The sequence below is a fragment of the Trichosurus vulpecula genome, chromosome 1 (assembly GCF_011100635.1).
Source record: "Trichosurus vulpecula isolate mTriVul1 chromosome 1, mTriVul1.pri, whole genome shotgun sequence".
Taxonomy (NCBI): domain Eukaryota; kingdom Metazoa; phylum Chordata; class Mammalia; order Diprotodontia; family Phalangeridae; genus Trichosurus; species Trichosurus vulpecula.
Window position 1 is genome coordinate 47,597,623 of NC_050573.1, and position 27,111 is coordinate 47,624,733.

The 27,111-nt window shown below is 49.3% G+C and overlaps 1 protein-coding gene across 2 annotated transcripts in view; it reads left to right on the forward strand.

Moving 5' to 3' along the window:
• The window catches only part of ULK1 (unc-51 like autophagy activating kinase 1), a 57,154-nt gene extending 38,296 nt beyond the window's left edge, over positions 1-18,858 (forward strand). The window contains exons 16-29 of one of the 2 annotated variants that reach the window (XM_036743010.1): positions 329-460; positions 2,359-2,504; positions 2,954-3,055; positions 4,389-4,651; positions 4,894-5,084; positions 6,069-6,178; positions 6,802-6,945; positions 8,767-8,811; positions 9,797-9,987; positions 11,824-12,002; positions 12,131-12,249; positions 13,569-13,726; positions 15,204-15,339; positions 16,039-18,858. In XM_036743010.1, coding sequence (XP_036598905.1) covers positions 329-460; positions 2,359-2,504; positions 2,954-3,055; positions 4,389-4,651; positions 4,894-5,084; positions 6,069-6,178; positions 6,802-6,945; positions 8,767-8,811; positions 9,797-9,987; positions 11,824-12,002; positions 12,131-12,249; positions 13,569-13,726; positions 15,204-15,339; positions 16,039-16,094 — 1,972 coding nt within the window. In that variant the 3' untranslated portion in view covers positions 16,095-18,858. The remainder of the gene's footprint in view (positions 1-328; positions 461-2,358; positions 2,505-2,953; positions 3,056-4,388; positions 4,652-4,893; positions 5,085-6,068; positions 6,179-6,801; positions 6,946-8,766; positions 8,812-9,796; positions 9,988-11,823; positions 12,003-12,130; positions 12,250-13,568; positions 13,727-15,203; positions 15,340-16,038) is intronic. The other variant, XM_036743019.1, reaches the window with a different exon arrangement.
• Positions 18,859-27,111: the final 8,253 nt, after the last annotated feature.

Consider the following 27,111-nt stretch of genomic DNA (forward strand, 5'->3'; position numbering starts at 1 on the left):
CTGTGGAAAACCCCAGATGTGTCTGATCAAGATGAGATCCAGCTGGAGGCTGGGGTGAGGCAGGGCCAGTGGCATTTCCTTAGGTGCAAGGAGGCTCTGCCTGCTGCCCCGTCACAGGTGTGGGGTCCTTTTGAGGGAATGTCTCTGTCTGAAGAGACGTGGAGAATTGTTCTCCCTAGTTGAATTTCCCCAACGAGCCCAAACTCTGAACAGGTAGGGGGCTGGGTGGGGTAGGAGGAGGTGGTTTCTCTCCAGTCTTTGAGCAGATGGCGACCCCGGCCTCACAACCTTTCTGTCTTCTTTTGTCCTTCCTTCTCTGCCACGCCAGCCGACCAAATGCTTTCTCCAGTAGCAGGTACGGCCTGTCTGTCCCCATCCCTGTCCCCACTCAGATCCAGAACTACAGGAGAATCGAACAGAACCTCCAGTCCCCCAACCAGTACACTCCGCCACCACCACGGTGAGTGTTGGCCTTCCTGCCCAGGCCACAGACAAGCTTCCTGGGGCCTTTCCCAGCTCTAGGCTGTTGGCTGGAGATTATTACTATCTATTACCATTCATTGTTGGAATAATAGCCATTATCATCCATAGAACATTAAATTCAAAAGATGAATAACAGGAGAGGGAGAAAGAAGCCTGTCCCAGGACCATTTCTATCTGAGCCCCCAAGGCGAAAAAGATGAGGCTAACCTCAGTACAGCCCTGTGTTGTAGCAGGTAATAAGGCAAGGATTATGATACCCATTTTATAGGTCAGGGGACTGAGGCTTAGAACAGAGAAAGAGGTCAGAGCCATGACTTTGAGACTAGGTATCCTGACACAATCCAGGAGGCTCGCTGCTTTATCCCAGGTGGTTAGGTAGGAGGAAGAGAATACACATTTTAATAAAATAGCATGCCTGCTGTGTGCTAAGAAAAATTTGGGAGGGGCCTGTGGTTGAGATGAGGATGACGATACAAATAGGGCACAAGCATCAATCGGCCGGGCCAGAGTTGGGTTTTTTTTTTGTCAGTCCTTAATTGAGGTGGGCGGGTTATGAATATGAAGTAGGGAACTTGGTTACGGGTGAGTAGAGTGGCCTCTGGGTCCACTGCCCCACTTCCTCTTTGAGCTGCCTTCTCCTCAGTCTGTAGGGGCCAAAGGAATCCTAAGATCACGGATTCATAGATGGAAGCAAGCCTCTTTTTACCAAAGAGGAAACAGGTAAAATGGAACCTCCTGTCCACTCTCACTCCCAGATGGGAAAACGGAGGCTCAGGGCCACAAAGTGACTTACCCAAGGTTAGCTGGTAAGCATCACGGGGGCAAGGCTTGAACACACACCCTCAGACTCCCAAGCCTGTGCTTTTTTTCCCCACTATAGCACAATGCTTTTTCTCTGAAGTCTTAGAGCTCTCCATCTCACCTGGAGTGGGCTAGCCTAGAGACTGGAGAAAGGCCTCCGGCCCCCTCCCATCCTTCCATTTATTCATTAAGTATTAAGATCCATTATCCAGGGCTGGGCCCTTGGGGGAAAGGGTAGAGAGACAAAAATCAAGCAGGCCCTCCTCTAAGATTTGGCCTTCTCCTGGGAGAAAACATTCATCAATCAACTTGCTAAGCTCCCTGCAGGCACTGCGCTAGATAGGAGGGAGACAAAAACCACCAGAAAAGAAGAGCTGTCCTTAGGGAGCTTCCAATCTAAGGGGGTAGATACTGTGCTAATCTACACAAAGCAAGCTGAGTACAGGATAAATGTGTAGAGAGAGGCACTAGCATTAAAGGGACCTCAGGGAAGCCTTCCAGGAGAAGGTGAGATTTTAGTCAGGACCTGCCCAGGGCACTGAGGATTTAAGGGACTAACCCAGGGTCGCACAGCCTCTATGTGTCAGAGGCAAGACTTGAACTCAGGTCATGCTGGCTTCAGGGCCACTATCAGCTCCATTGTGCTGTAGAAAGTAAATACAAACTATAATTTTGGTCAGCAGGGGTGCGGGGGACTTGGCCCTTGAGCTAAGCCCCAAGTCTGGGGTGGAACTCTTGAGGAGTCGTGACATGGGTGGGGTCAGGGGTGGTCATATTCTCCAACATATGCTGGCTGGTCCTGAGATCTGTGTTGTCTGGAGCTGGAATAGTTGAATTTATCCTTGGTCAGGGGCTGCTTCCCAGGAAAACAGAAAATTTGGGGTTCTGTGGATCCTAGGTTGATCCCATGCTCTCTTGACTTTTCTTAGCCCTGCTCACAAGGGCCTTGGAAGGATCCTTGCTGTGGGATGTCAGCAGCCTGGGCTCTCATGACCTCCTTCTGCCATGCTGTGGCAAGGTTGCATGAATGGGGCGGGGCAGGGCCAGGGCCTCACTGCCCCTCTGTCCCCTCAGGTCCAGCATGGTTCGGAGGTCCAGCAGTACCAGCCCCCTGGGCTTTAAGACTGGCATCTCCCCTCCATTCTTCCCTGAGCATGGAGCCACCTTTCCCAGGAAGTCTTCTTTGGGAGGTGCCAAGCCGTATAACCCATCTCCCCAAGGTGAGTCTCCCTCCGCAGAGCCTGCTCAACCTCATAGATTATTAGATGGAGCTACCCTGTCAGTGGTGTCTCTACCTGCCTGTGTGTCTTTTCCTCTGGGCAGAGCCCTGTTGTGGGCATTCTGATACAGTGACATGCAGTCCCTGCCTTTCTGGACCTTAGAGCCAGTTGAGGATGCGAGACTTAGGATGGTGTAATCTGTGTGGAGGGGACTGTGGGACCAGGCTTCAAGTCTAAGACACCTGAATTGGTGAAGACCAGGGGGAGAACCATCCTCCAGGGTAGATAGAAGCTTTTTGATCCCACATCCCAGGGATCCTTAGAAAGCCCCTTTAGAAGTCAAGGAGTTTGCCAGGAAGAGTTTATTTTAGGACTGGGAGACTGTCAGGCTGGGAGTATCTCAGTTTCCCCCTCTTGCTAGGACACTGACTCTTTTATTGCTGTAACAGCTGGAGCCATCCCAGAGCGTCCAGGACAGAGCAGGGTCCCCTCCCCACAAGGCACTGAGATGTGTGGAGTTGGCAGCAGCGGTGGCAGGGTCTCCAGGCCTGGTATGTTTCAAGGGGGTGTGTTGAATCTGAAGCCCCTGCCCCTGGGATGGGGAGATACATACCGTCCCTTTGGGTTGCCCCTCGTCTTAAGAGGCCACTATTGGAAGGCTGCAGTCTTTTTGGGAAGTGGCACTATATGACTAAGACCTCAGTAGCCCTAGAGGGGCAAAGCAGGACAATTTAATTCCAAAGAAGCTTATTGTTGGATCCTGGCATTCTTAACCTTGTTTGTGTCTGGGACTCCTGTGGCAGTCAGTCTGGTGAAGCCTCTGGACCCCACCCTTCTCTGAACCACGTTTTAAATGCATAAAATTAGAGGATTACAAAGGAAATCAGACACGCTGTTATCCAAGGGTTTTTTTTTTAACATTTAATGATTCATTATTATTTTTATGTATTTTTTTTTTTACCCAATTACATGTAAAAACAATCTTTAACATTTAAGTTTGGAGTGCCAAATTCTATCCTTCCCTCCTCTTCCTTTCCTGAGAGCATAAGTAATCTGATATTGGTTATACATGTGCAGTCATGTAAAACATTTCCATATTAGTCATTTTGTGCAAGAAAACTAAAAAAAAAAAAGTAAGAAAAACTAGAACGCTTCGGTCTGTGTTCAGACAGCATCAGTTCTTTCTCTGGAGGCTGGTAGTACTTTTCATCGTGAGTCCTTTGGAACTGTCTTGGGTCATTGTGTTGCAGAGAATCATTGTACAGTAATGTAATTGCTGTCTACAACATTCTTCTGGCTCCGCTGCCATCTCTCTGCATCAGTTCATGTAAGGTTTTTCTAGGTTTTTCTGAAATCATTCTGCTTGTCATTTCTTCATCCAAGCATTTTTTAAAAGTTCACAGATGACAGATTAAGAGTTGCTGGTCTAATAGCTGACACTTTACAAAGTGCCATAGTAGGACTACAGTTTTAGATTTGGTGGGAATCCCCTAGACATTTTTCAAGTCCATTGCCCCCTGGCCTTGCCCACCCCTTTGTGTCCTTTGTGAAGTTGGCTTTCATTTCAGCTCAGCCTTCTTGACCTAGCAAGGTCTTACTAATCATGCCCCTGCCATCTGTTGGTCTTAACTTTCCTTCTCATTTTTACAGATGAGGAAACTGAGACCCAGGGTCTCATAGCTAGTAAGCAGTGCTCAAACTCAGGTCTTAAGGATTCTGGATTCTTTTGCAGTGGGGGGTGAGGGAGAGTTGGGGGTCTTCCCCAGCCATACCAAGGAATGAAGGAGAGATTGGACTTCAAATGAGTTTAGCCAGGGAAGGCTTCTTGGAGAAGTGGTCCTTTCTTGCAGAAAGAGGCTGAAGCTATACCTTTCTCTTCCTCAGGCACCTCTCTCCCAGAACATTCTCCCAGGGGGCTGGGCTACCGACTGCATAGCGCACCCAACCTCTCTGACCTACACCTGGTGAGGCCCAAACTGCCCAAGCCACCCACAGACCCTCTGGTGGCCCCCTTTGCTTACCCCCAGGCCAGTCCTCCCCAACAGCATTATGGGTTGCAGCCCTGCCGGACCCTCAGGGCATCCCCGAAGCTGCCCGACTTCATGCAGCGGAACCCCCTGCCCCCCATCATGGGCTCTCCCACCAAGGTAACTGGATGTTTGGGGACAGTCTGAGGCTGGATCTTGGACTTGGTGTGTAAATAAGGAAGAATATAATTGGGTGTTTGCCATCCTTGGGATGACAAGGATGGGAAGCCCCTTCAGCAGCAATGGGGAGACAAAGTGGAGGCTGGGGTTTCAGAGTGACAGGGCAGCAATGGTTGGGAGAAGGAATTGGAAAACAGGGATGGGAGGAGCCACAACCTAAACATTGCTCTGTCCCCATCTAGGCTGTACCTGCTTTTGAGTTCCCCAAGACACCGAGCTCCCAGAACCTGCTCACCCTCCTGGCCCATCAAGGGGTAGTGGTGACCCCCACACGGAACAGGACTCTGCCTGACCTCCGAGAGATGGGCCACTTCCAGAGCCCACCCAACCTGGGCTTGAGGCCTGTGGAAGACATCAAGGGACCCTTTGGCAGGTGTGGGAGCTGTGGAAGGGAGAAGCTAGAAGCAGGTCTTGGCTAGGGAAGGCCCTCGTAGCCCTGTGGCTGGGGTGGCGCTCCTGTATCTATTACAAATTTCACTTCTTGGTGAACTCCCCCCTCTTTGGACGTGTCTGTCTATATATGTGGTATTTAACTTCTCCCTTATCAAGCTATTGTCACTAGACTATTACCACTTTCGAGTGCTCAGCCCTGGTGTATCAGAGCCCACGACTGAATTCTAGCCCTGATTCTGCCACTTATGGGCTCTGTGACTTCCCTGTTCTGGGCCTCAGTTTCCTCATTTGTAAAATGAGACAAAGGTTAGACTAGATGGACTTAATAAGGTCCTGTTTGATTCTCTTCTGGGCCTTAGTTTCTCTGTTTGCAAAACAAGGTGGTTAGACCTTAGACTCTCTGTGACTCAATGAAACTGATCAGTGGCGCATCCAGAGCAAGTCATAGGCATGTACTGTGTGTGTGCCTGGCCCTGTCCTAGGTGCTGAGGGGGGAGAGCTCAGGGATCTAGCTGAGACCTAAGCATTAAACCAGTACCGGAAAGCATATGGTCAGGCACTAAGTGGTGTGAGCTGTATATTAATTAGAAGTTGAAGTGAGGGGAGAGAGAGAGCAGGGAGGTATTCTTTGATGGGAGTAGTTACTGTGACCAGAGTGGTCATTTAAATACACATTTCTGAGTTGATAGAGAAAGGGCCTTGTGGAAAGTTGGGCCAGGGGCAGTTGCAGAACAAGACTGGGTCCCTATGGGGAGGGTAGAAGAGACAGTGGAGAAGTCTAGCTTGGTGTGAATCTCAGGACCCTGCTGGGGTCCCCTGCCCCGATGCTGGGGCTAGCCCGTATCATGGTGAATAACCAGGATGGTATTAGAGGGACTGAAGTAACTTGATCTCCCCTGGCATGGTCCCTGGCTCTGTCCTCTGCCCCTGCCAAGCTCTGAGCCCTGGGTCTCCATCCCCACAGGTCCCTCAGCACCGGCCGTCTCACTGACCTGCTCCTCAAAGCTGCGTTTGGGTCCCAGGCCCCTGACACGGGGAGTAGTGAAAGCCTTCAGGAGAAGCCCATGGAGATTGGTGAGGAGTGCTGAACAGGGGCTACCTAGACTGTGCATGTGAATCAGAGAGGTGCAGGGGGGACCCCCAGAGGCAGCAGGCTACGGTGGAAGGAAGATGAGTCTGGAGTCACCTGCATGACCTGGCCAGTCACTTGCCCTCTGGAATGTTTGAACCAGGAAGCCCCTGAGGCCCCTGTCAACTTTAGATTTCTGATGGTGTGGTCTGATGTTACCTGTGCCACCTGGCCTTGTCTCTTGGCCTTTACAGGGTCTCAGTTTCCTCATCTGTAAAGTGAGGGATTTGACCTAGAAAGCCTCAGATCTACCTGCATGACCTGGATGTGGTTTGGGCCTCATTTGGGCCTTTCCTCTTAAGTCTGATCCCAGGGAGAGGAGAAACTGAGGCACATGGTCAACCTAACTTGTCTAATAGTGGGTGGAGCTCATACCTCTTGGAGGAAGTGAGTCCTGAGTGGGGGTTTTGAAAGAGATGAGGATCAGTTGGAGAAGAGTTTATTTAGTTCATGCGGGAGAGAGCCTTAGTGATTCAGGAAGACCCTCAGCCAGATTGGGATATTACGTCTGTGGTTGACCTTGTTCTGGGACCTGGTCTTTACCCTCCTGTATTTCTGTCTCCCCCAGCTCCCTCTGCTGGATATGGAGGGAACCTGCTCCCTGGGGCTAGGGCTGGTGGCTCCTCCAGTCCCTCTCCTGTCATATTCACGGTGGGCTCCCCTCCCAGTGGCACAACCCCACCCCAGATCCCTCGGACCCGGATGTTCTCAGGTAAGGGTGCTCTCTGCAGCCCGCCTCTCTGATGTCCCTGGCTTTGGGTTCTTCTGGGACTGCTGTGACCTCTGCCATCTGGTGTAGGCCCAGTCCCAGCCTCTATGACTTGTGGGACCTTGCTTGCTGTCTCTGCCTCTGTGGCTTGGGGGACCTTGGTCGAGCCATGGGCCTCATAGGCCCTCAGCTGTACAAAATCAGGGTTGCTTCAAATTCTAGGTGTATGAACTTCTGGTGCCTGCTAGATACAAAGACAAACCAGAAAAGTAATCCTGCCCTCAGGGAGTTTATAGTCTACTGTGGGGTTTACAGCATGGGCATGAACATTTGAAAAGGCTTCCTGCTTCCTTGAGCTCAGCCTTGAAGGGAGCTGGAACATGGAGGAGAGGAAACAAACATTTATTAAGTTCCTGCTGTGTGCAGTAGGACTATGTAAAGTAGCACAATGCCAAGTGCTTTACAAATACCTCATTTGATAACTGGAAGCAGAGGTGAGGGAAGCAGTGGGAGATGGAGGCCTGGCCAACAGCACATGATGCGTGTTGGGGAGTAGTGGAAAAAGAGGGGTCCCCCAAAATGGGCTTGGCTAAATTCCTCAGACCCTAAGGTGACACCTTAGTTGGTTGCTCCAGCTCCAGGAGGTTTGATGGGGACCAAAAGACTGTTGTCTCCATTTCCTGAGTGGGTAAGTCAAATTTCCAAAGAGATGGAAGCCAGACCTTTAGACTCCAAGCCCAGAAGCTGCTGGCTTCCTTTAGAACCAACCAACAAGCATTTATTAAGTGCCTGCTGGCCTGCTGTATGTGAAACATGGCCCTAAATTCAAGAGAGTTGGGGTAAAGATTCCTTTACCCCTCCATCAACCCTCTTCTTCCCCCCCTTCCCCATCCTAGTTAAATGGAGAGAGTCTCCACTTACTTAATCAAACCTAGGTTTGAACATGGGGATAATACAACTTGACACAGTGGCTATAAGGAAAGCCCTTGAAACCTTGGAAATGCCCCTTTAAAAGGGTCTAGTAGATTCTTACTGAATTTGGGGTTTCGTCAGGGTAGGGGTGACCCTATAAGGGACTGTGACAGGTTTTTAAGCCCCGTTTTAAGTGCTAGTTCAGACACTTGTCTGATCACTCATTTTGCCACTTGAAACTCACTTTTGGTGTTTTGGATCATGGCTTAGGGACCACCCCATGGCCCCTAGTTATTCATAGACTCATTCTATGAATTTAGGAAGGCCTGATTCCAAATTCAGCCTCAGTTTCCTTACGTATAAAATGAGAGGTTTGAACCAAAAAGCTCCCAAGGACCCTTTCAACTCTAGATTTATGAGTGCGTGTCTGTCTCAGTTTCCTTATCTGTAAAATGAAGATATATAACAGCCAGGTTTGTTGTGAGGAACATATGTATTCACATATCTCAAGCACTTGGGGGGAAAAAACCTTAAAGTGCTTTTTAAAAGAAAGAAAGGAAAAAGAATGGACTTGAATCCAGAAGGTCTTCCTGATGGGAAAGCCTCCTCTCTATCCACTGGACCATTATCATTAATGCTTCTTAGGAAAGGGCCTTAATGAGGCAGTAAGCCTGACACATTCTTGGTTAAGTGGACTGGGCCCCACACCAGTCTGGTGCTAGTTCTGAGTGGGTCCCTCGAGGTCCATTCCACATCCTGGGCTCTTGTTTCCTCTCTGGCTGGTGTCATTGGATCTTTATCTTTGCTTTTGGGAGAAGGGGACATCTCCACCCCACCTTGCCTCTCTTTCATGCCCTTTGAGTTCTGTGGGTTAACCTCCATATCCCCTCTGGGAATGTATTGTTCTCCTAGGTCCCCGCTGGCTGCCTCTCCTTCACACACATGCAGATACCCTCCGTGAGTCCACAGAATAAGTAGCGTCTCTTTACCTGCCCCGCTGATGCCCAAACATGCCAGGCGAGGCACGAGTCTGTACCTGAAGCAGTGGCAGACTCCTCTCCCTGCAGGCTGGGACCTTAGAGCTCTTCTCCCCCCACCCCATCAACCTCCAGCTGGTCCTGGGAAAAATGGAGCTGTGGTTTGGGGAACTTGAAATATTGTACCATGGCCCCAGCTCCTGGTGCATGAAGGGGAGTAAGGAAAGGAGGGAGAAAGAAAGGAGGACCAAGAAGGAAAAGATAAGAGATATTTGGAAAGGAAGATGGAAAGGGGAGGTGTTGGGGCTGGTCCCCAGAGAACTTTGAGATCTCTGCCCCTTCCTTCTGTGCATTCCCACATCTCAGGGGACAAAAGCCTGATAGCAGGGCCAGGAGTGGGGGTGGGAGGGTTGTGGGACATATTAGGGGAGTTCCCAGGGGAAATTTGGGGGGCCCTCGAATCTTCAGAGGGATAGGAAGAAGCAGAGCAGGGGCAACTAAAGGCATGTGTTCCCCAAGAATGATGAAAGGCTTCCTCTGCCAGGGACCCTGTCTCCCTGCATGGTGAGACAGGGCAGTAATTTCTTCCCTAAGCCCTCTTCATATGCTAAGAGAATCACTGGGCAAGGGAACAGGCTGGCATTGTGGGGCATTGTGGGTGGTAGGGAGAGAGTAGATACATATATAGAGAGCAAGCAAGATTTGTGGTCCCTGTCCTTCCCCAGCTCCTCTTAGACTCCTCTAGGACAGTGACGTAGACTTGGTGTCCAACCCCTGCAGGTATGTGAGTGTTAGATTCCCATACTTTGGTTAGCCGAACAGCCCAGCTCCTCCCCTGGTCCCAGAGCTTTGCTTTAGGAGGACAGCCCCATGACCCGGTTTCTCTGTGCCTGGCAGGGTGGGCTTAGGAGTACCAGTGGGTATCTCTGGGGACCTCAACCCAGACTCCTTCCTCTCTCCACCAGTGGGCTCCTCTAGCTCCCAGAGCTCGGGGGGCTCCTTCAGTGGTCGCCACCTGATCCCTGGCATGGGAGGAGAGGCGGCAGAGGCTTCAGCCAATCTGCGTTGCTACGGCTTCACCGATCCCATCACTGCCAACCTGGAAGGGGCCGTGACCTTCGAGGCCCCCGACCTGCCTGAGGAGACGCTCATGGAGGTGAGGCAGGCACAGATGGGTTAACCCTCAGCACTTGCATGTGAGTGGGTGGGTGGGGAGCTGGGATGGGGGTGGGGGAGGGAAAATGAGTCACCTTGATGAAAGAAAGGAGGAGGGGGAGAGAAAATGCTTAATTTAGAACAAGCTGCTCTGGCTGTATTGCTCCTGAAATTCTCATCTTCCCTGTCCAGCGGCCTTCTCCCTGGGAGGGAGAGAGTATTTTTATCCATCCTGCCGGATCTGTCTAATCCTATATTTGGGGGGAGGGGAGGGAGAGAAGTGGCCCGAGGGCAATTCCCAGCCCTGCCTTCCGAAGCTTGTCTGGGACTGATCTGGGAGCCCAGATTTCCTCCCTCTGCACCTTGCTTACTTCACTAACAAGTGAGGGGAGGGTTAGTGATAGAACCGGGTACATTCAGTTTGTTCTCTGTGGCCTTGGGAAAGGGTGGTTGACACCTCCAACCTCCCCAAGCTTCCTTCCCTACTTGTTTAGGAACAACCCCATTATTCACTGTGTAACCCTGGTCAAGTGACTTCCCCAAGCTCATCCTTCCCCAGTAGCAATTGGGGAAAGCCCCATAGACCTTGGTGGCCAATCCCCACAGGTGTGTGACTGTTAGGTTGCCATACTTTGGCCAGCCTCTGATTTCTTTTGGCGTCTTCAGCCTGTATTCTTTGGGCCTCGAGGCCCAGTTTTCCCCGTCTCCAAAGCCTGGCTTACTTTAGAAGGACAGCCTTGTAGCCCAAGCCTCAGTTTCCCCTATAGGTAAAACTGAAGATGATGAAACACTTGTCTCTTGGGAAGAAAGGTTTTATAAGCCATAAAGGGCTATAGAAATGGGATGGTGTTCACTCTCATCTCCCAGATTTAGAAGGCAAAGAACAAGAGGGAAAAGCCTGGCTAATCTTCAGTGGATAGCCCAGAGGGAGGGGGCAGGAAGCTTCTGGTCTTGAAAGAATCATTCCCTGTTCCTCCAGCTTTTCTTGCCTAGCCCCAACCCACCTCCACATAGAGAAATGAATCAAGTATTAAGCACCTACTGTGTGCAGAATTTGTGCTAGCCCCTGGAGATATACGTGCAAAGGGTGGTCCTATGCCAAGTGCTGAGGACGAAATGAGCTCAGTCCTCAAAGAACTGATTTTGTAGGGTGGGGGGAGAATGAATGAGAAAATACACACACACACACAGAGTAGTTTGGGAGGGGAGAATTGGGAAAGATCTCATGGAGAAAATGATGCTTCATACTATTTTCACCTTTTTGTTTTTACTTTCATGGTTTTTCCCTTTTATTCTGATTCTTTCACAACATGACTAATGTGAAAATATGTTTAATATGATTGCACGTGTATAGTGTATGACAGATTGCTTGCCATCTTGGGAGGGTAAGGGGAGAGAGGGAGGGAGAAAACAGTTTGGAACTCAAAATCTTATAAAATTTAATGTTGAAAACTTACATGTAATTGAAAAAAAATACCATTAAAAAAAAAGTGATGCTTCAACGTAGGCTTGAAGGAAGCAAGGAATTTCAGAAGGTGGAGGAGAGCAGGGAGAGCATTCTCCAGATACGGGAGTGCTCAGAATTTCCATTGGTTTCCTCACTGGGCCAATGCTTAAGCCAAACTCCCGTTGGTTTCCACATCATGAGTCAGAAGGATGCTACAGAGGGGGCCCTACACAATATAAGATAGTGTTTCAGATTTGGTGCAAACAGATGTCTGAGGAGGAAGGCAGGCATTGGATGGATGGAGGTCTTTCTGGGCCCTGTGGGGTACAGCCAGCTTAGCTGGGTCTTCTCTCCCCATTCCTGAGCCCTGTCTCTCTTTTCTCCTCACAGCAAGAGCACACAGACATCCTCCGTAGCCTCCGATTCACGCTGGCCTTCGTCCACTGTGTCATGGAGATGGCCGCTGCCAAGGGCAGCACGGGTGAGATGGGCAGCTCCATGGCCTCTGAGTACCAACTGCAGGAGAGCATCGTGGCCGACCAGATCAGCCTGCTGAGCCGAGAGTGGAGGTCAGAGGTCCTGGTGGGCGTAGACTAGGGCAGAGGGAGGCTAAGGGCAGGCCACACATGTCCGGCCCCCCAGGATCTGGGCAGCAGGGACTTGGGGCTTACTTGACGCCTTCCTTCTTTCCCCTCAGTTATGCAGAACAGCTGGTGTTATATCTAAAGGTGGCTGAGCTGCTCTCCTCTGGCCTGCAGACGGCCATTGAACAGATCAAAGCTGGAAAGCTCTGCCTGTCCTCCACAGTCAAGCAAGGTGAGACCATGCCCCCTCCCAATCCCCACGGGGAAGAATGTTTTAGGGCAAATAGATTAGACATGGGAATATTTATAGATGGGCACAGACCAGCCTGCATCACCTGATGGGCATGTTTATTCATAGGATTATAGGACTGTAGGTCTAAAGCCAGAAGAGATCTCAGGTCATCTGGTTCAACCACCTTGAATTTCAGATGGGGAAACTGAGGTTCAGGTTGATGGCCATCCCTTAAGATCATACATAAAGCTGGAAAGCCCTCTGAGGCAACCCTTTCACATCTCAGATGTGGAAACTAAGTCCTCGGGACACAGCTAGTAAGTGTCTCAGGTGGGACACCACAAAGAAGGGTGTGGACAAGGGACCTTAACACCCTGAGGAAGGGTGGTCCCCCCCAGAAGTGTGTACACACAAAACTCCCTCATGTGCCCAAGTGGGTTGAGATGATCAAATCCCTGCTGCTGCTTCTTAGGAGTGACTAAGAATCCTGGGAGAGGGGCTCCTCTTTTCAGAACCAACACTTGTGGTGGAGGGTGGGGCTGGGTGTTGTCCTGTGTATGCCTCCATCTGCCAGAGAGCAGCCCCTGTCAATCATGCAGGGATCTTAGGCTCAGAGGGGCCTCTGAGTCCAGTCTAGTCCAGCCCCCTCATTTTTGTTTCATAATATATCCTACCCTCCTCCCCTCACCCGGAGAGACATTCCTTATAACAACAAATGAATAAAAAAGAAAGAAGGAAAAGGGCAGTTCAGCAAAACTGTTTGACATCTCCAGTGATTTCTCAGTCTGGTCAGGTGTATAGTGTTCGTAGCCCCCCACCTCTGCAAAGAGTGAATGGAGGATGTTTTGAGTGCAAATTTTCAGTCCAAAGGTGAGCCCATCTCTGCAGCTCTGGGTGCAAGAGGGAGAGAAATCGGGGGCTACTGGTGCATTGCACTATCCTCTCTCTCTGACTCTGGATGCCACTGATGGGGATCCTGCTGTAGCCATTCCTGGCACTGCCTCCAGGGCTGGGCTGAGTTTCCTGTGTCTCCATCACACCATCCAGTCCTCTGCCAATCCTCTCTCTGCACCCGGGCAGGGCGGGGCGTGCTGAGTCATGCTTACACACACATATTCACTCACCTGTGCCCATGCTCCCTGCCTCCTGCAGCGCAGGGTGGGCACCTGGCAGAGGGCCTGAGGCCCATGACCACAGGCAGAAAAGGCTTCATCCAGCCCCCCCTAGCTAGGTGGTCCCCTCAGGGGAGGGAGAAGGAGGTGCAGCATCCTCAGACTGACCTCTGCCCTCTCTCTGTCCTCCACTTAACTTGGCTGCAGTCGTGCGGAAACTGAACGAACTTTATAAGTCCAGTGTATCATCCTGCCACTGCCTGAACCTGCAGCTGCAGAAATTCTTCCTGGATAAGCAGAAGCTCATGGACCGAATCAACAGCATCACTGCCGAGAAGTTGATCTTCAACTACGCCGTGCAGATGGTACGGGGCTCCCTCACCTGAAATCCAGGCTTCTGCTGCCCTGGCTGGGCTCTGCACAAGATGGGGAGATGGGGAGTTTTCACTAGTTATGACTCCCAGATCTAGAGATGGAAATAGAGGCCTGGGAGGCTAGCTGACTCATCCTTCAAGGGCATCAGCTTTATGTCTGAGCCGGTGGACTCTGCCTCTCTGTACCATACGTCAGAGTATCCCCAAAGTCAGCATAGCTCGTAGCTCCTCGGAGACTTTGGGAGCGCCCTATGGAATGCCTTATGGTATGCAAAGGACATCCTGGGCATGATCTCATTTCAGTTTCAGTCTAAAAATGTTTATTAAACGCCTGCTATGTGCAGGGGGCTGTGCCAAACCTGCCCTCAATCGCTTAGAGTCTAATGGGAGAGATGATAGCTCCTACAGCCCCTGCTTTTAGTATCTGCAGGTTGTGTGTGTGTGTGTGTGTGTGTGTGTGTGTGTGTGTGTGTGTGTGTGTGTGTTTGTAACTCCAGGTATAGAAAACCCTTCCCCTGATGCAGATCAGCAGCACCTAGGACTTAGTCTTAAAGAACCCGGGGCACTGAGAAGTTAGATCATTTGCTCTGGGTCTCAGCCTGCATGTGTTGGAGGCTGGTCTTTGAGCTCACTTCTTCCCAGCTCCCAAATGTGGCACTGTCTCCACTGTGCCTCACTGCCTGACTTTTCTCTATGTTTTGGGCTGGATTCAGGGATCCTTCTCCAGAGCCCAGAAGTACACTCATAGAATCCTTTTAGGTCACTTAGAGCTTGTGGTCCACCTTGAACAGGAATTCCCTGACATCATGCCCTAAAAGGCATGGGTGGATAGCTGCCCTCAAAGCCAGGAAGAGCCAGATTCTAGTGTCTTCTCTGACATGCACTGTCACAGGCACAGGGACCCTGGGTAAGTCCCGTAACTCCTAGGGCTCAAGGCAACTCTCTCAAGAGACTCGAGTGCCAAGCTGCATTGGTGTCCAACCCCTGCAGGTATGTGAGTGTTAGATTCCCATACTTTGGTTAGCCGAATTCCTGATACTGACCTCACAGGTATCAAAATAAAAACGAACTACTATGTGAGAGGCAGCTGTAAGACTCTTGTCATGCAGAGAAGGTGCTAACTGGCCTGTATTAGTAGAGGTCTAGTCTCTATCCTGATCATCCAGCTGCTGCTTGAAGACCTCCCAGTGATGGGAAGCTTACCACCTCTTGTAACAGCCTATTCCGGTGTATGTGATTTGAACCTGGCCTCACTAATGGCAGGTCAAAATGGGCTTCACAGGGGTGGTGAGGTGAAGGTAGAAACCCTGACTCTGGTTCTGGAGTTTGGAGTCTGGGGAGAGGCCCTCAGGGTTTTGAGAAGAGACGTTTGGGAAGGCTACCTGCAGGGGAGGAGAGGGGAACGGTTTGGTGGAGAGCAGATCCGGGTGCCTGGTTTCTCACTTCTCCCCTGTCCTGCCCTCTGTAGGTGCGCTCTGCGGCCCTGGATGAGATGTTCCACCACCGTGAGGACTGCGTGCAGCGCTACCACAAGGCCTTGCTGCTCATGGAGGGCCTCCAGCAGATCCTCACGGAGCAGGGGGACATTGAGAACATCAGCAAATGTGAGTTGAGCTGCACCATGGTGCACACCAAGGCTGCCCCAAGCAGGACGTGGGCAAACCCTGAAAGCCATGGGATCCCACCAGCCCCACTTTGGACGGAGATGAGAGCATTGTCCTAGAGAAGCTTAGCATGAGGCAGGATTTGAACCCTGGGTCTTCCTGACCATGTCTACTATGGCATACTGTTTTCCCAGGGCAATCCCCAGTCTCTGAGGGGAAGGAAAGTTTACCAAAAGAGGGAAAGGAAGGAGAGAGCCAGGCAAGCCCTGCCCAGTTTTCTTGAAATAGATCATATAATTAAATCTGGAAGGGGATATCTGAGGTCATCTATTGCCACTCACTTCCCGTTTTACAAATGAACAAAATCTCTCTGACCAAGAGACTGACTTGCCTGGGATCCCAAGGTGTAGTAAGTGACTGCCATCTGACATTTTTTTCCCCGATGCCACATCTTGGCACCCACTCTAACCAGGGAGTGTACCATCTCCCTTTTGGGGAATGTACCATGCTACACATGAGCTATCAAGGACTGACCCTTTGGGCACCCAGTTTCCCTCCTCATGCCCTGTGGTTATTAAGTGTCTCAGTTCCCATACTCGCTTTGCCCCCTCTTACGTTCCCCTCTCCACTTTTTTTCCTCAACCTACCCACTTATAGAGAGTCTTCACTGTCCTTTCTTCCCCCCTCTCCCCACCGCAGGCAAGATGTGCATTGAGCGGAGACTCTCGGCCCTGCTATCTGGCATTTGTGCCTAAGCCCCCCATGCAGCTCCTCTTGCCCACCCACCAGCCTTTTATGCTTCACGGAACAGCCATCCGCCCACTTGTCAACTGTGGGTCAGTTCCTGGCAGCAGTGTGGGCTGCATCATGTCTGCACTCTGGGCCAGACAGACTTGTCGGGACAAAGGCTGTTGGATCTGTCTCCAAGAATCCACACCCCGGTTTTGGAGCCCTGTGACCTGCCTCTCTCCCAGGAACAGAGCAGAGAAGATTAGAAGTGACTACAGTCAGTCCCAGCTGACTCAGCCACCCAGAAACAGGGGAGGTGTTTCTCTCCCTGGGGGAGACCATGGAACTTCCGTCCCCGTTGTCCCTTGTCCTTCGAAGAGAGTCAAGCTGCTACATAATTAACTCTTACCATTTCCAGGGGTCGGGCCCCTCCGATGCTATGTCCGTTGCAGGCAGTGGACACTGAGACAGAAGGAGGGAACCCCAAGCATGAAACCCTGACACCAGGCCAGTCACTTTCCCCACCCTTCTTCCCCTTCCCCTCCCCCCACCCACCCGCCATGCTTTCTGCCAGTCAATCACTTTTCCAAGATGGCTCTGCCCCAACCTGGCCCTCCAGCAGCAAACTAGCAACCTGCAAATGGCCAGGGCTGGAGCCACCCAGGATGGGTGGGGAACCAAAAAAGACCGACTTTTCGCCTCAAGAACTTGGATGATTTTTGTGTGCTGGATCTCTTAACGCCAAAATGTGCATATTCTCAGTGGCTTCATCCTCAACATGCTCAAATGAGCCCAAATGAGAATGCACGTCATCTCTTGCTTTTAATCTGACTTTAGGGGGAATTTAAAAATTTTAAAAAAGCCCCTAAGCCAACCCATGCTAGCTTTGTGAATCGGAAGGAGCACTTTACACACCATGGTTGGAGAGGAGGACCTTTGATCATGCCTCCCAGGTTCCCTACAACCATACTGACTGATAGAAAAAACTGTTGTCTTCTCCCTCTTATTCCCCTCACACCCCCAGTTACTATATTGCACTACGAGCGTGTATATATATATATATAAATATGTGTGTGTGAGTGTGTGTATGTTGTGTGTATTTAACGGAACTGTATCCTGTACTTGTGATGGAAACAACAGATGAGCACCACACTGTGCCAGCTTGGGACCTGCCGTTCCAAGAGAAGAGATACAGTCCTTTTAATTTAATGTTCTTTTAAGGACAGACAGTATGAATATAAAGCCTCCAGGCTTTCTAATTTCAGAACAGACGTTGAAAAATCTCACACACTTCAGACCTAAAAAAAAAAGTGTTTCTTTTTAAAGAAAAAAAAACTTTATATAAAGAGTTTTGGTTTTCTTTCTGTTGTTTGGAAGGGTGGGGTGGGGTTTGGGTGGGGGCTGGGTGTGTGTGGGTGCTTAGTGTGAGGGAAAGCTCAAATGTTTCTTTTCTGATGAGACTTTGGAGCCATGGGTGAATGACTGGGTGTGTGCTTTGCTTTGTGTGATGAATGGTGAGTGTACATCGGGTGTGAGCTCAGTGGCCTCTCAGGTCTTCTCTGAACACAGGGTCCTGGCAGCAGTATTGTGTGAGCCCCTGAGGGAGTGACAAACCTAGGGCCGACAGAGGCATATATATATGTGTGTGGAGGGAGTGGCGTTAAAGACCACCCCTTTCCCCAAGCAAGCTCTTACTGGGTGACCAGTGACTCCCCAGATGTGACAGAATATGGATTTTAGTTTGCACATTCTGTGCCATTAAAAAACAGTATATGCAAGAAACTTCCCTAAAGCCTATGTTTGGCCCTGACATTCAATGAGGGGACCTTCCAGCCCTGCATCCCAGGAACGAATTCACTGACTGAGACCTTCTAATGGGCCCATCAGCTTCCATGTCTTTGGCAGCTGCTTAAAAGGGGTTCAGTGGTCATGGCCGGGGTGTCCTGCCTTCCCCAACCCATGAATCCAGTTTCCTGGAGAACCTTCATCTAGGGCATATAGTGGGGGCATCCCCACAAACCTGAAAGGTAGTGGGGCATGGCCCCCAGAGTCCCCAACTCAGGTATAGGGCCCTGTTGTATGCTTGAGAAGATAAAGCCATGTGAGTTGGTCAACCTGGAACCCATCTCCCACCCCTGCTTCACATTACTTGAATGTATCACGAGTCCCCATTCAATAGACTCATTGCCTTCCCCCACAAGTGGTTTACAAATTTTCTATATATATACACATACATACATATATGTATATGTAAGATTCGTATAGGTGTGTGTATACGTACTCATGTATGTGCACACATATATTTTTTCTCAATACTTGAAACTGTTTGCCACTGCTTGGAATTAAGATGGGGGGTGGGGCGCACTATTTTCTTTGCCATAATTTTGGCGAACATTTTCACCTAATTGCATGTAGTGTGTTAATTAACTTTCCCTGCTGATCAGTCAGTAATTTCTTGCTTTGTGGTCCATCATGGAATGCAAACAAACATCAGCAGGGAAACCTGACACGGGGATTGTTGCTGGCATCCTCCACGTTCCAGAGTTGTGTCTGTGGCCACGTTTGTGTGTTACTAGTGTCTTAATAGGTTTTGAGAGCCCTCAGCCTAACGATGAATGCGTAGCTTCAGGATTGCGTGGAACGGACATCCGGTTATTCTTCACGGTAATTAATGCCTGATACGTGTTGGGTTTTTTTTTTAAGGTTCTGTTTGTGTGACACCCTCCCCCCCTTTTTTTTTCTTTAAATTGTGTAATATCAATTTAAGTAAATAAACTGATTTGAAATTGTTGGGTGCTTTGTGTTTAAGACTCCCAATGCCTTCCTACACCAGCTACATGACTTTAGAGCAAGCTGACAAGCATTTATCAAATGCTACATATCCAGCCTTCCTCTCTACTGGCGGCTGGGTGGTGCAATGCTTAAGAGCGCCCTTCCTTATTACCTCCTTCCTGACTATCCTGCCTTAAGGTATCTAAAGCACTTCACATTTATCCTAAAGGTAGGTTATGATTCCCATTTTGCAAATGAGGAAACTGAGGCAGGTTTGAATTATGTCCTGTATTTACTTATCTGTGAATATGTTGGATCCCACCATCCTAGGGCCCTGGCACTCATGGCCTTTCTCCCTGGACTGCTGGAGTAACCTCCTAATTGGTCTCCTTCCAATCTATCCTCCATAGGAGTGATTTTTTTTTTGGTGGTGTGAGGAAGAGGCAATTGGGGTTAAGTGACTTGCCCAGGGTCACACAGCTAGTAAGAGTCTGAAGCCAAATTTGAACTCGGGGCCTCCTGACTCCAGGGCCAGTGTTCTATTCACTACACCCACCTAGCTACTCCAACAAAGTAATTTTTTTAAACTATCAGTTGAACCACATAGTCTACTCAATAAATTTCAATGGTTCCCTATTATTTCAAGTATAAAATAAAAATTTCTGTTTTGCATTTAGAGCTCTTCACAACTCTCCTCTCTTCCCAATCTTCTTGTGTATGACTCCTTTCCAGGCACTTTCGGGTCCAGCCATGCTGGCTGCTTGCTAATTTGATGTCCCATCTCCCATCTTTTTGTTTTGACCATCTCTGGTGACTCCGCTTCCTCACCTCCATCATCCCCCACCAGGAGGAGGACTTTACACAATCGCTGCTCTTCTCGCCTCTGTCTGCTAAGGCCTTTGCTCTTATAGGAGACGCATCATCTGTATACCTTTTTGTATACGTGTCACATCCATTAATTAGACAGGAACCCTGTGTTTTTCTTTTTTGTGCCCTCAACTTTTTGGCACAAATGCTTGTTGATAGACTGGTTATTCTCTCAGAATGTAAGCGCCTTGAAGACAGGGACTATCTTAGTTTTGTCTTTGTATTCCTGGTCTGTAGCACGTAGTAGGTGCTTAATAAATGTTTGTTCATTGACTGATCAGTCTGTTAAAGTTCTTCCTAAATTTCCTTCCCTTCCCTTCTTTCCTTCCTTGGGCTGTATGGGGTGTTCAGGAAGGACCAGCACCTCTGGTGCCAGGACAAGCACAGCAACTACACCCTGATAAAACCATCTCAGCAGACTAAACCAGGTTGTGGGTAACCAACAGGCTGGTGATCTAGGGAGATGCCTACCCCAAGCATGTGAAGACTTCACCCTCAGTGGAATGGGCAGATGAGAACAACTTGTTCCAATGGCCATGAAGAAGGTAGAAGCAGGTGCTATGAGCTTAGAGCTTGGTCAGGCATCAAAGATGCCTGACCTGCATCCCAGGCAATCTCTAGTAATGCTGACTTTTGTCTTGACACTGGACTTTAATGACTGAAAGAGAGAGTAAGGCCAGCGACTTCCCGCAACTCGGCCTTGCTTAAATCTGATTTATATGTAAGTCAAAAGACATTACTCATACCATTTTACCAGTGGCAGGACAAGTCAGGATGACTGGCGATGGTCCCGGGGACCTTGGCGTCTTCAATGCCTGACCAAGTTCTAAGTGTTCCACAGCACCTGCTTCCACTGCCTTCATGGCCTTTGGAACAAATTGTTCTCATCTGTCCATTCCACCCATCCCAAGAGGTCTTCACTTACTTGGGGCAGACCCAGACTCACAGTTCCCGTCAACTCACAGTTATCCTCAGCCTGGTTTAGCTGGTCCACCTAGACAGCTCACTAGTTTGGCCACTGCACATGCTACAGCTTTTTGGAGCCACAGGCGAGAGCTGAGTGCCAGGTAGGCACCAACAGTGGATAAGCAGCCTTGAAAAAGGCTCCAGCAGCCCTCACACCTGAGGTTCTAGTCCTCCCTGGATACCCCATACACCAGGGACTTGAAGGAAGCCGGAAGATGGAGATGAGGAAGGAAATCATTCCAGCGAAAATGCCCAGATTTGGAAAACGGAGTGTCAGAAAGACCTGAGTTTGAATCCTGCCTTAGTTACCTGCTAGCTGTATGGCCGTTGGTGAATCAACTTAATCTCTCAGCTTCGGTTTCTTCATCTGTAAAATGCGGGTGATAATAGCATCTACTTCCCAGAGTGGTTGTGAGGCTCACATGAGTTGACACGTGTGAAGCCCACTTTGCAGACTTGAAAAGGCTGTATAAACAGTAGCCATTATTAAAATGATAACTTGCTTTTTAGTTGTATGGCCCTAGATGGTATTATTCTTTCCTATGATCCCAGAGTTGAGGCCCCGGTCTCACTACACCCTCCTGGCCCCCCACCCCATCCTATCCCCCAATTCCTCTGGCTAGGTCTCAAAGGCTGCTTCTGAAATTACTTTATTTGGAAAATCAGAGAACAACCCCCCCATAGACGTTTAACCCTGCCTTGCCTTCAAGAAATCCGCTTTGAACCCTTGAGTCTGTCCCTTGAGGAGAGAAGAACTCCATGTTTATGTTTTTTTTTTTATTCTGAACTCTGCTCCCCTAGCTTCCCTCCCCATCATTCCAAAGTGTTTGTTAAAAACTGCTGATCTGGATGGTTCCACGAGCCTGAAGTTTGTCTTGAATGAAGTGACCCTAGACAGCAGGTCATTCGTTCTTGACTGTTTGGTTTGTGGGAACTATGGGATCTGCTCTGTCTATGGCCTCACCTCCCTGAGGCCAGGTGAGCCCCTGGACCACCAACACAGGCCGGAAGCAGAGTGCCCCCACCTGCCTGGGGAGCCTCAGAAAGCTGGCACAGACCAAGCTCCCATCCCAAATGAAGGCTGGCGCAAAAGGGGAGGGTTTTTAAGAAGGCAGTGACCTTTAAGAAGTCAATTAGAAGGCTCTGGGGTTGTAGGTGTCCGTGAGTGGCACCTAGCATTGGTCACAGAATGGGCAGGGCTTATAGTGACTGCGAACCTTAAAATGAAGCCACAAGTAGGAGAGCGCTAGAGTCTCCATCGGGGGCTCTCACCTCTTGCTCATAGTGAACTGAGCCAAGGATGAGGCTGGGTCTGGGTTTGGGTCCATTCCCTGGTTAAAATGGCTTGTTTGCCTCCTCCACCCCTCACTCCTGGTTCTGCCTCCTGGGGCCAAACAGCATGACACTCATCCTTCTAGTACATACTCTTAAAGTACTTGGTGACTGTAACTATATCCTCCGGTTCTGTCCCCATCATGTGACCCAGCCCTTCACCAGCCTACTTGCTCTCTTGGATACTCTCTAGCTTATCAACCTCAGACTCAGGGTTAGAATCTGAATCTAGATCTAGGCCAAGGTCTGTATTATGGTCAAGGTCAAGTCCAGGCTTGGGTCAGGTTCTAGATCTACTCCAGCTAGCCTAAGTCAAGAATAATGTCAGGGTCCAGACAAAATTCTAGGTCAGGATCTGGGTCTAGGTCAAAGTCTAGGTCTATCTAGCCTGGTCAAGGATAGTGTCAGGTCCAGATAAAATTCTAGTTCGAGGTCTAGGTCGGGGTCTGGATCTGAGTCTGAACCTAGACTTCGGTCTAGGGTTAGTATTAGGGTCAAGGTCAGGTTCTAGGTGAGGTTCTGGGTCTAAGGTAGAGGCTTGGATCAGCTTGAAGAAGTATGCACTGGGATGAGGGTGAGGCGGGAGCCTCTTACCGAAGGCTTGGGGTGCATAAGGCAAAGGGGGAGTGGCTTTGATTTAATGGGAAGTTCTATCAGCAGTTTATACATCTGTGCTTGGGTTATTCAGGCATGGCTTATATGAATGTGGTTCAGCATATGAATGCTGGTTGCTGGTGTAACTCCTTATGGGCTGCTAGTGGAATGGGGGAGCAGAGTCTGCAAGGCTTGAGGCCTGTCTGTGCCCATAGCTAGTCCTGGGAAGGATATGCTAGTCTCTATCTGCTGCCTTCCCCTCCCCCATAGCAATTGGCCCAGCTGAACTATTGGGTGGTGCTGTGCTGGGGGGGATTCTCATGCCTATCAGGGAATTCTTTATTCATTCAATCAATCATTATTTAGTAAGTGCCTACTTGCTATGTGCCAAGCTGTGTGGTCAGGGGTATGAACAAATCACTAAGAATGATTTATCATCCCTCCCATGTCTTCATTACGGCCACCAGCCATTCCTTTGGGATCAGGTTTATACTTAATCCTCCATCTAGGATGGCATCGCTGTTGTATGCCCCACTCCAGTCAACATGACCTTATCTACAGCACATCATACAACTATGTGTGATGTTTAAAAAGTTTTGAGAGATGTAGTTTCTGGGTAATTTAATCATTTTGGCTGTCTCTCTTAGACCAAAGAGAATTATGGTGGTTGGGCTCACAGTTTATATGCCCTTCAAAGCAAGGAGGGACTGCTAGGGGTATCATGTCACCCTCAGATAGAGAAATCATCTCTCCTCAGACCACCACAGCCTTGGGCTATCTTGACAAAAGGATCTGTCTTCACCCAAGAGTGAACAGAACACAATGGGCTTCCCCATCCTAGCTTAAATTCCTTACAAGGTTGGGGGTCTGACCAAGATGGAGGAGAGTCAATGCAATCTCATGATTAGTAATGTCCTTCAAAAGAAAAACTTAACTTATAGTTGGGACTTTGGAAAAAGGCAGAGAGGCTCTGAATCTCTCCAAGATATTGGTTAGTGATACTCATTTCTCATAGTGGAGAGAAGAGGAAAGTACACTGGCTTGGGAGTCAGGAAACGGGTTCTATTCCAACTCTGCCACTCATTTGCTATGTGACCTTGGGAAAATCCCGTTCTTTCTCTGGCACTTTTTGCATTTGGAGCAAGAGAGGGGGTGATGAGCAGATGAGGAGGAGCTCACCTATGGTGTGACAGCTAGGGGCTGCCCAAGGACTCCAGCAATGGCTACACGTGTCCCTCCTCCCAGCCTTCAAATCCCTACAGCATCGAGTCAACACTGTTGGTTACTGTTCTGGTCCTCTTCTAGAACAAAGGACAACAACCAACAGTGTTGACTTGCTGCTGTAGGGATTTGATGACTGGGAGGGAGGAGATGTGTAGCCATGGAAAGTCCATGCTCCAGGAATGGCGCTGCCAGTTGATGAGGGTAGGGCCCAGCAAGAAAGTCATTGGGGGTGAGGGTGGTGATTGGTGCCCTCTGAATTTCTGAGTGCTTGGGGCAAAGCCGAGTTACTGCTCTATGTCTGGGCCTCCATTATCTGTCTTAAACACAAAAAACTCTCCAGAGTTTAGCCTTTACATTCCAGAAGTCCCAGAAGTTCTTGACATTTGCACAATGCCATCTAGGCTCATAATAACTGCAAAAAGGAAGGTTAACTACTCCCGTCCCATCCCTTCCCCCCCAGAATAAACCCCAGATATTCAGAAAGCAAACATCATTTCCTAAAATGCTATGATATTGGCCCAAAGATTCCTTTAGACAATAGCTCTGCTCACCCCGGGATTCCCCAGGTTGTGTTTTAAATTCAGATCTGGAGCCCTGGGACTCCTGAGTGGGCAGTAAGTGTGGCTTGTGGGACTGTCTTCTGTCCCAAAGGAGTTGAGAGCCCAGCCTGCAGACTTCAAAGAACCCTGGCGCCATTGAGGAAGTGAAAGGTTGGGGACTTTGAAATTTTTGGTCCCAGGAGGGAGCGCTGCCAAATTTAGCCTTTCTGAAACACATGAAAGTTTGTTTCCCTTGAAACAGGAAATCGAAAAACATAAACAGCAGAATGAGAAGAAACGTTTAGGCTGTGAATAATACCACCCCCCCAACCCCACCCACCCCTAGCACACTCAGCCTCTCCAGCCTTTCAAGTCTGGGGCTGACCTAAGCTGAGCTGGGGAAGGTCTTTTTTTTTTTTTTCTTTTTGCTTGTTTTTCCTCCTCCAAACACAAATTTTCCCAGCCCTTCCCTCTTTCTAGAGGACAAAGTCATGAAGAGGTCATGTGCCATATCAGATGCTAGTTCTGTGACCCTAGGTAATGAAAAAGCATTCATAAGGCGCTCCCTCAGTGCCAAGCACTGTGCTAAAATGGGGCGAGGGTGGGAATAAATGACATGCCTCTTCCAAGTTGAAAATGATGACTCTAGGTCTCCCAGAGACTGGTGGGAGGCAGAGTCAGAGGGGTGTTGGTCTGTGAGGGTCTTCCCCACTGTCTGGTGCCAAGGACATAACTGTTCTTAGGATCATAGATCTAGAGCCCTGAAGAAATCTTAGTGGTCATCCAGTCTAATCCCTCTCATTTTCTAGATAAGGAAACTGAGAACCAGACAGTCAGGGATGGGGAATGGCCCTCAAGTGCAGCCCTTTGACCGAATCCAAACTTCATAGAACAAATGCCCTTAATAAAATTTTAATTTATATAAATTAATCTACTTAATGAATCCCCTTTTATAGTAGGAGCTTAATAAATGTTTATTGAATGACTGACTGGTTCCTGGAGTTTATACCCGATGAGGGTTATTGGGAGGGGAAGGCAGGGAAGAGAACATCGAATCCTAACTAGGGTGGGGTGGGGGAAGAGAAGCCAAAATGTAGATGGTGGTGTTGGCACCTACCCTCCTACAACAGGTAGAGGAAACTGCAGTGAGAATCTATTAAGGAAAAAAATTTGATTGAAAGGGGAAGCCGCCAAATGCCCTCCTTGCACATGCTGTGTGAGCTCCTCCTTGGTCCTGTCCCACCCCTGGTGGTGGCCTGCCCGAGAAGTGGCCTTCCAATATCCCAGGATCTCTCATCCCATGGTTGTGTGGTTGTGGTTATGGTTTGTCCTGTCCTCTGTTCTCGAAGAGGACCATGACATCAGGAAGATGACGCCATGACTTGCAGTTGAATTGGATTTGAGTGAGGGAGGGCTGAGCAAAGTCACCAGTCTCACTCTCTCCTCTGGAGCCATTTGGGTCCAGTGGCCAGATACCCCATGGACCTTGTATCCCAAGGCCTAACTCCTCCCTTTTCCCCCCCCTCCCCTCTCAGCCAATTTTGTCTTACGAAGCTGATTTGTGGGAGATATTTATGCTGTTTGCCTCAAATGTTTCTGCTAGTGTTGATGCTGGGCACCAGAATTGCTTGGTATGGCTCTGGGGAGATGTGACTCTTAAGCAGATAAGCTCAGGAGATAAAGTGAGGGCTTGGTATCTTTTTGTCTGTGTATCCCAAGTGTCTAGCTTGGTGCTTTGCACAGAATAAGTTTGTCAGATCCTAGTTTAGATTTGGAAGAGATCCCAGTGGTTATCTATCTAATTTAACTCTCCCATTTTATAGATGAAGAAACCGAAAAAATTCCTGCCCACTCTAAATCCTTGGAAAGCCTGCTTTATCTGGATCCCTGAAATTGGTGCCCAAATGCTCTCTGGCCACCAGAGGGCAGTGTCCTACAACCCAACTGGGAATGGAGGGTCACCAACCAGGAGGTTGGAGGGGGCAGGGCTCACCCCCCCCCCAGGCCCCACCACTTAACAATCCTCCTGCCCCTGGCTGCCCCGTCAGATCATGGGGTCACAGGCTTAGAGCTGGAAAGGACCTCAGAGACCATCTAAGTCCAATTTCCTCATTTCACACATGAGGAAACTGAGGCCCAGAACATTTAAGTCAGTGTCTACGGTCACAGAGGTAGCAGCTGGAAGAAGCAGGATTTGAACCCACATCCTTCCTCTAGCTCCAAATGCAACATTCTCGAATTTAGGTCATGGTTTCTTAACCTTCTTTGTGTCATGTTCCCCTCTGGCAGTCTGATGAAGCTTATGATGGATCCCCTCCTCAGAATCTTGTGTGAAATAATAGAGGTTTATATAGTTTTACAAAGGAAACCAATTATGTTGAAAAACAGTTTTTGATCTCTTTTTCTTGGTGTGACCTGGGGAATCTACAGCCGCTGGTCACACCAAGAAAAAGAGATAGACAGGGGTCATTGTGGCCACAACACCCAGCTTTACCTGAGTAAAGTCACAAGACAGGGGATTCAGGGAACAAGAGAACCTCCATATCAGACCCCCTGAATATATAAGCTCCAAAGGTTTCAATACACACTCCCCCCCACCCCGCTTCAAAGTTGGGGTCTCCCACAAACAGGCCTTTGTTCCAAATTCAGAACTTGTGGACTCTGGGGAGGCAGAAATAATTTCCATTCGTTGACTTCTTCCAATGGCATACACTCAGGTCTCCAAACAGGCAGTGTTTTACAATCATAT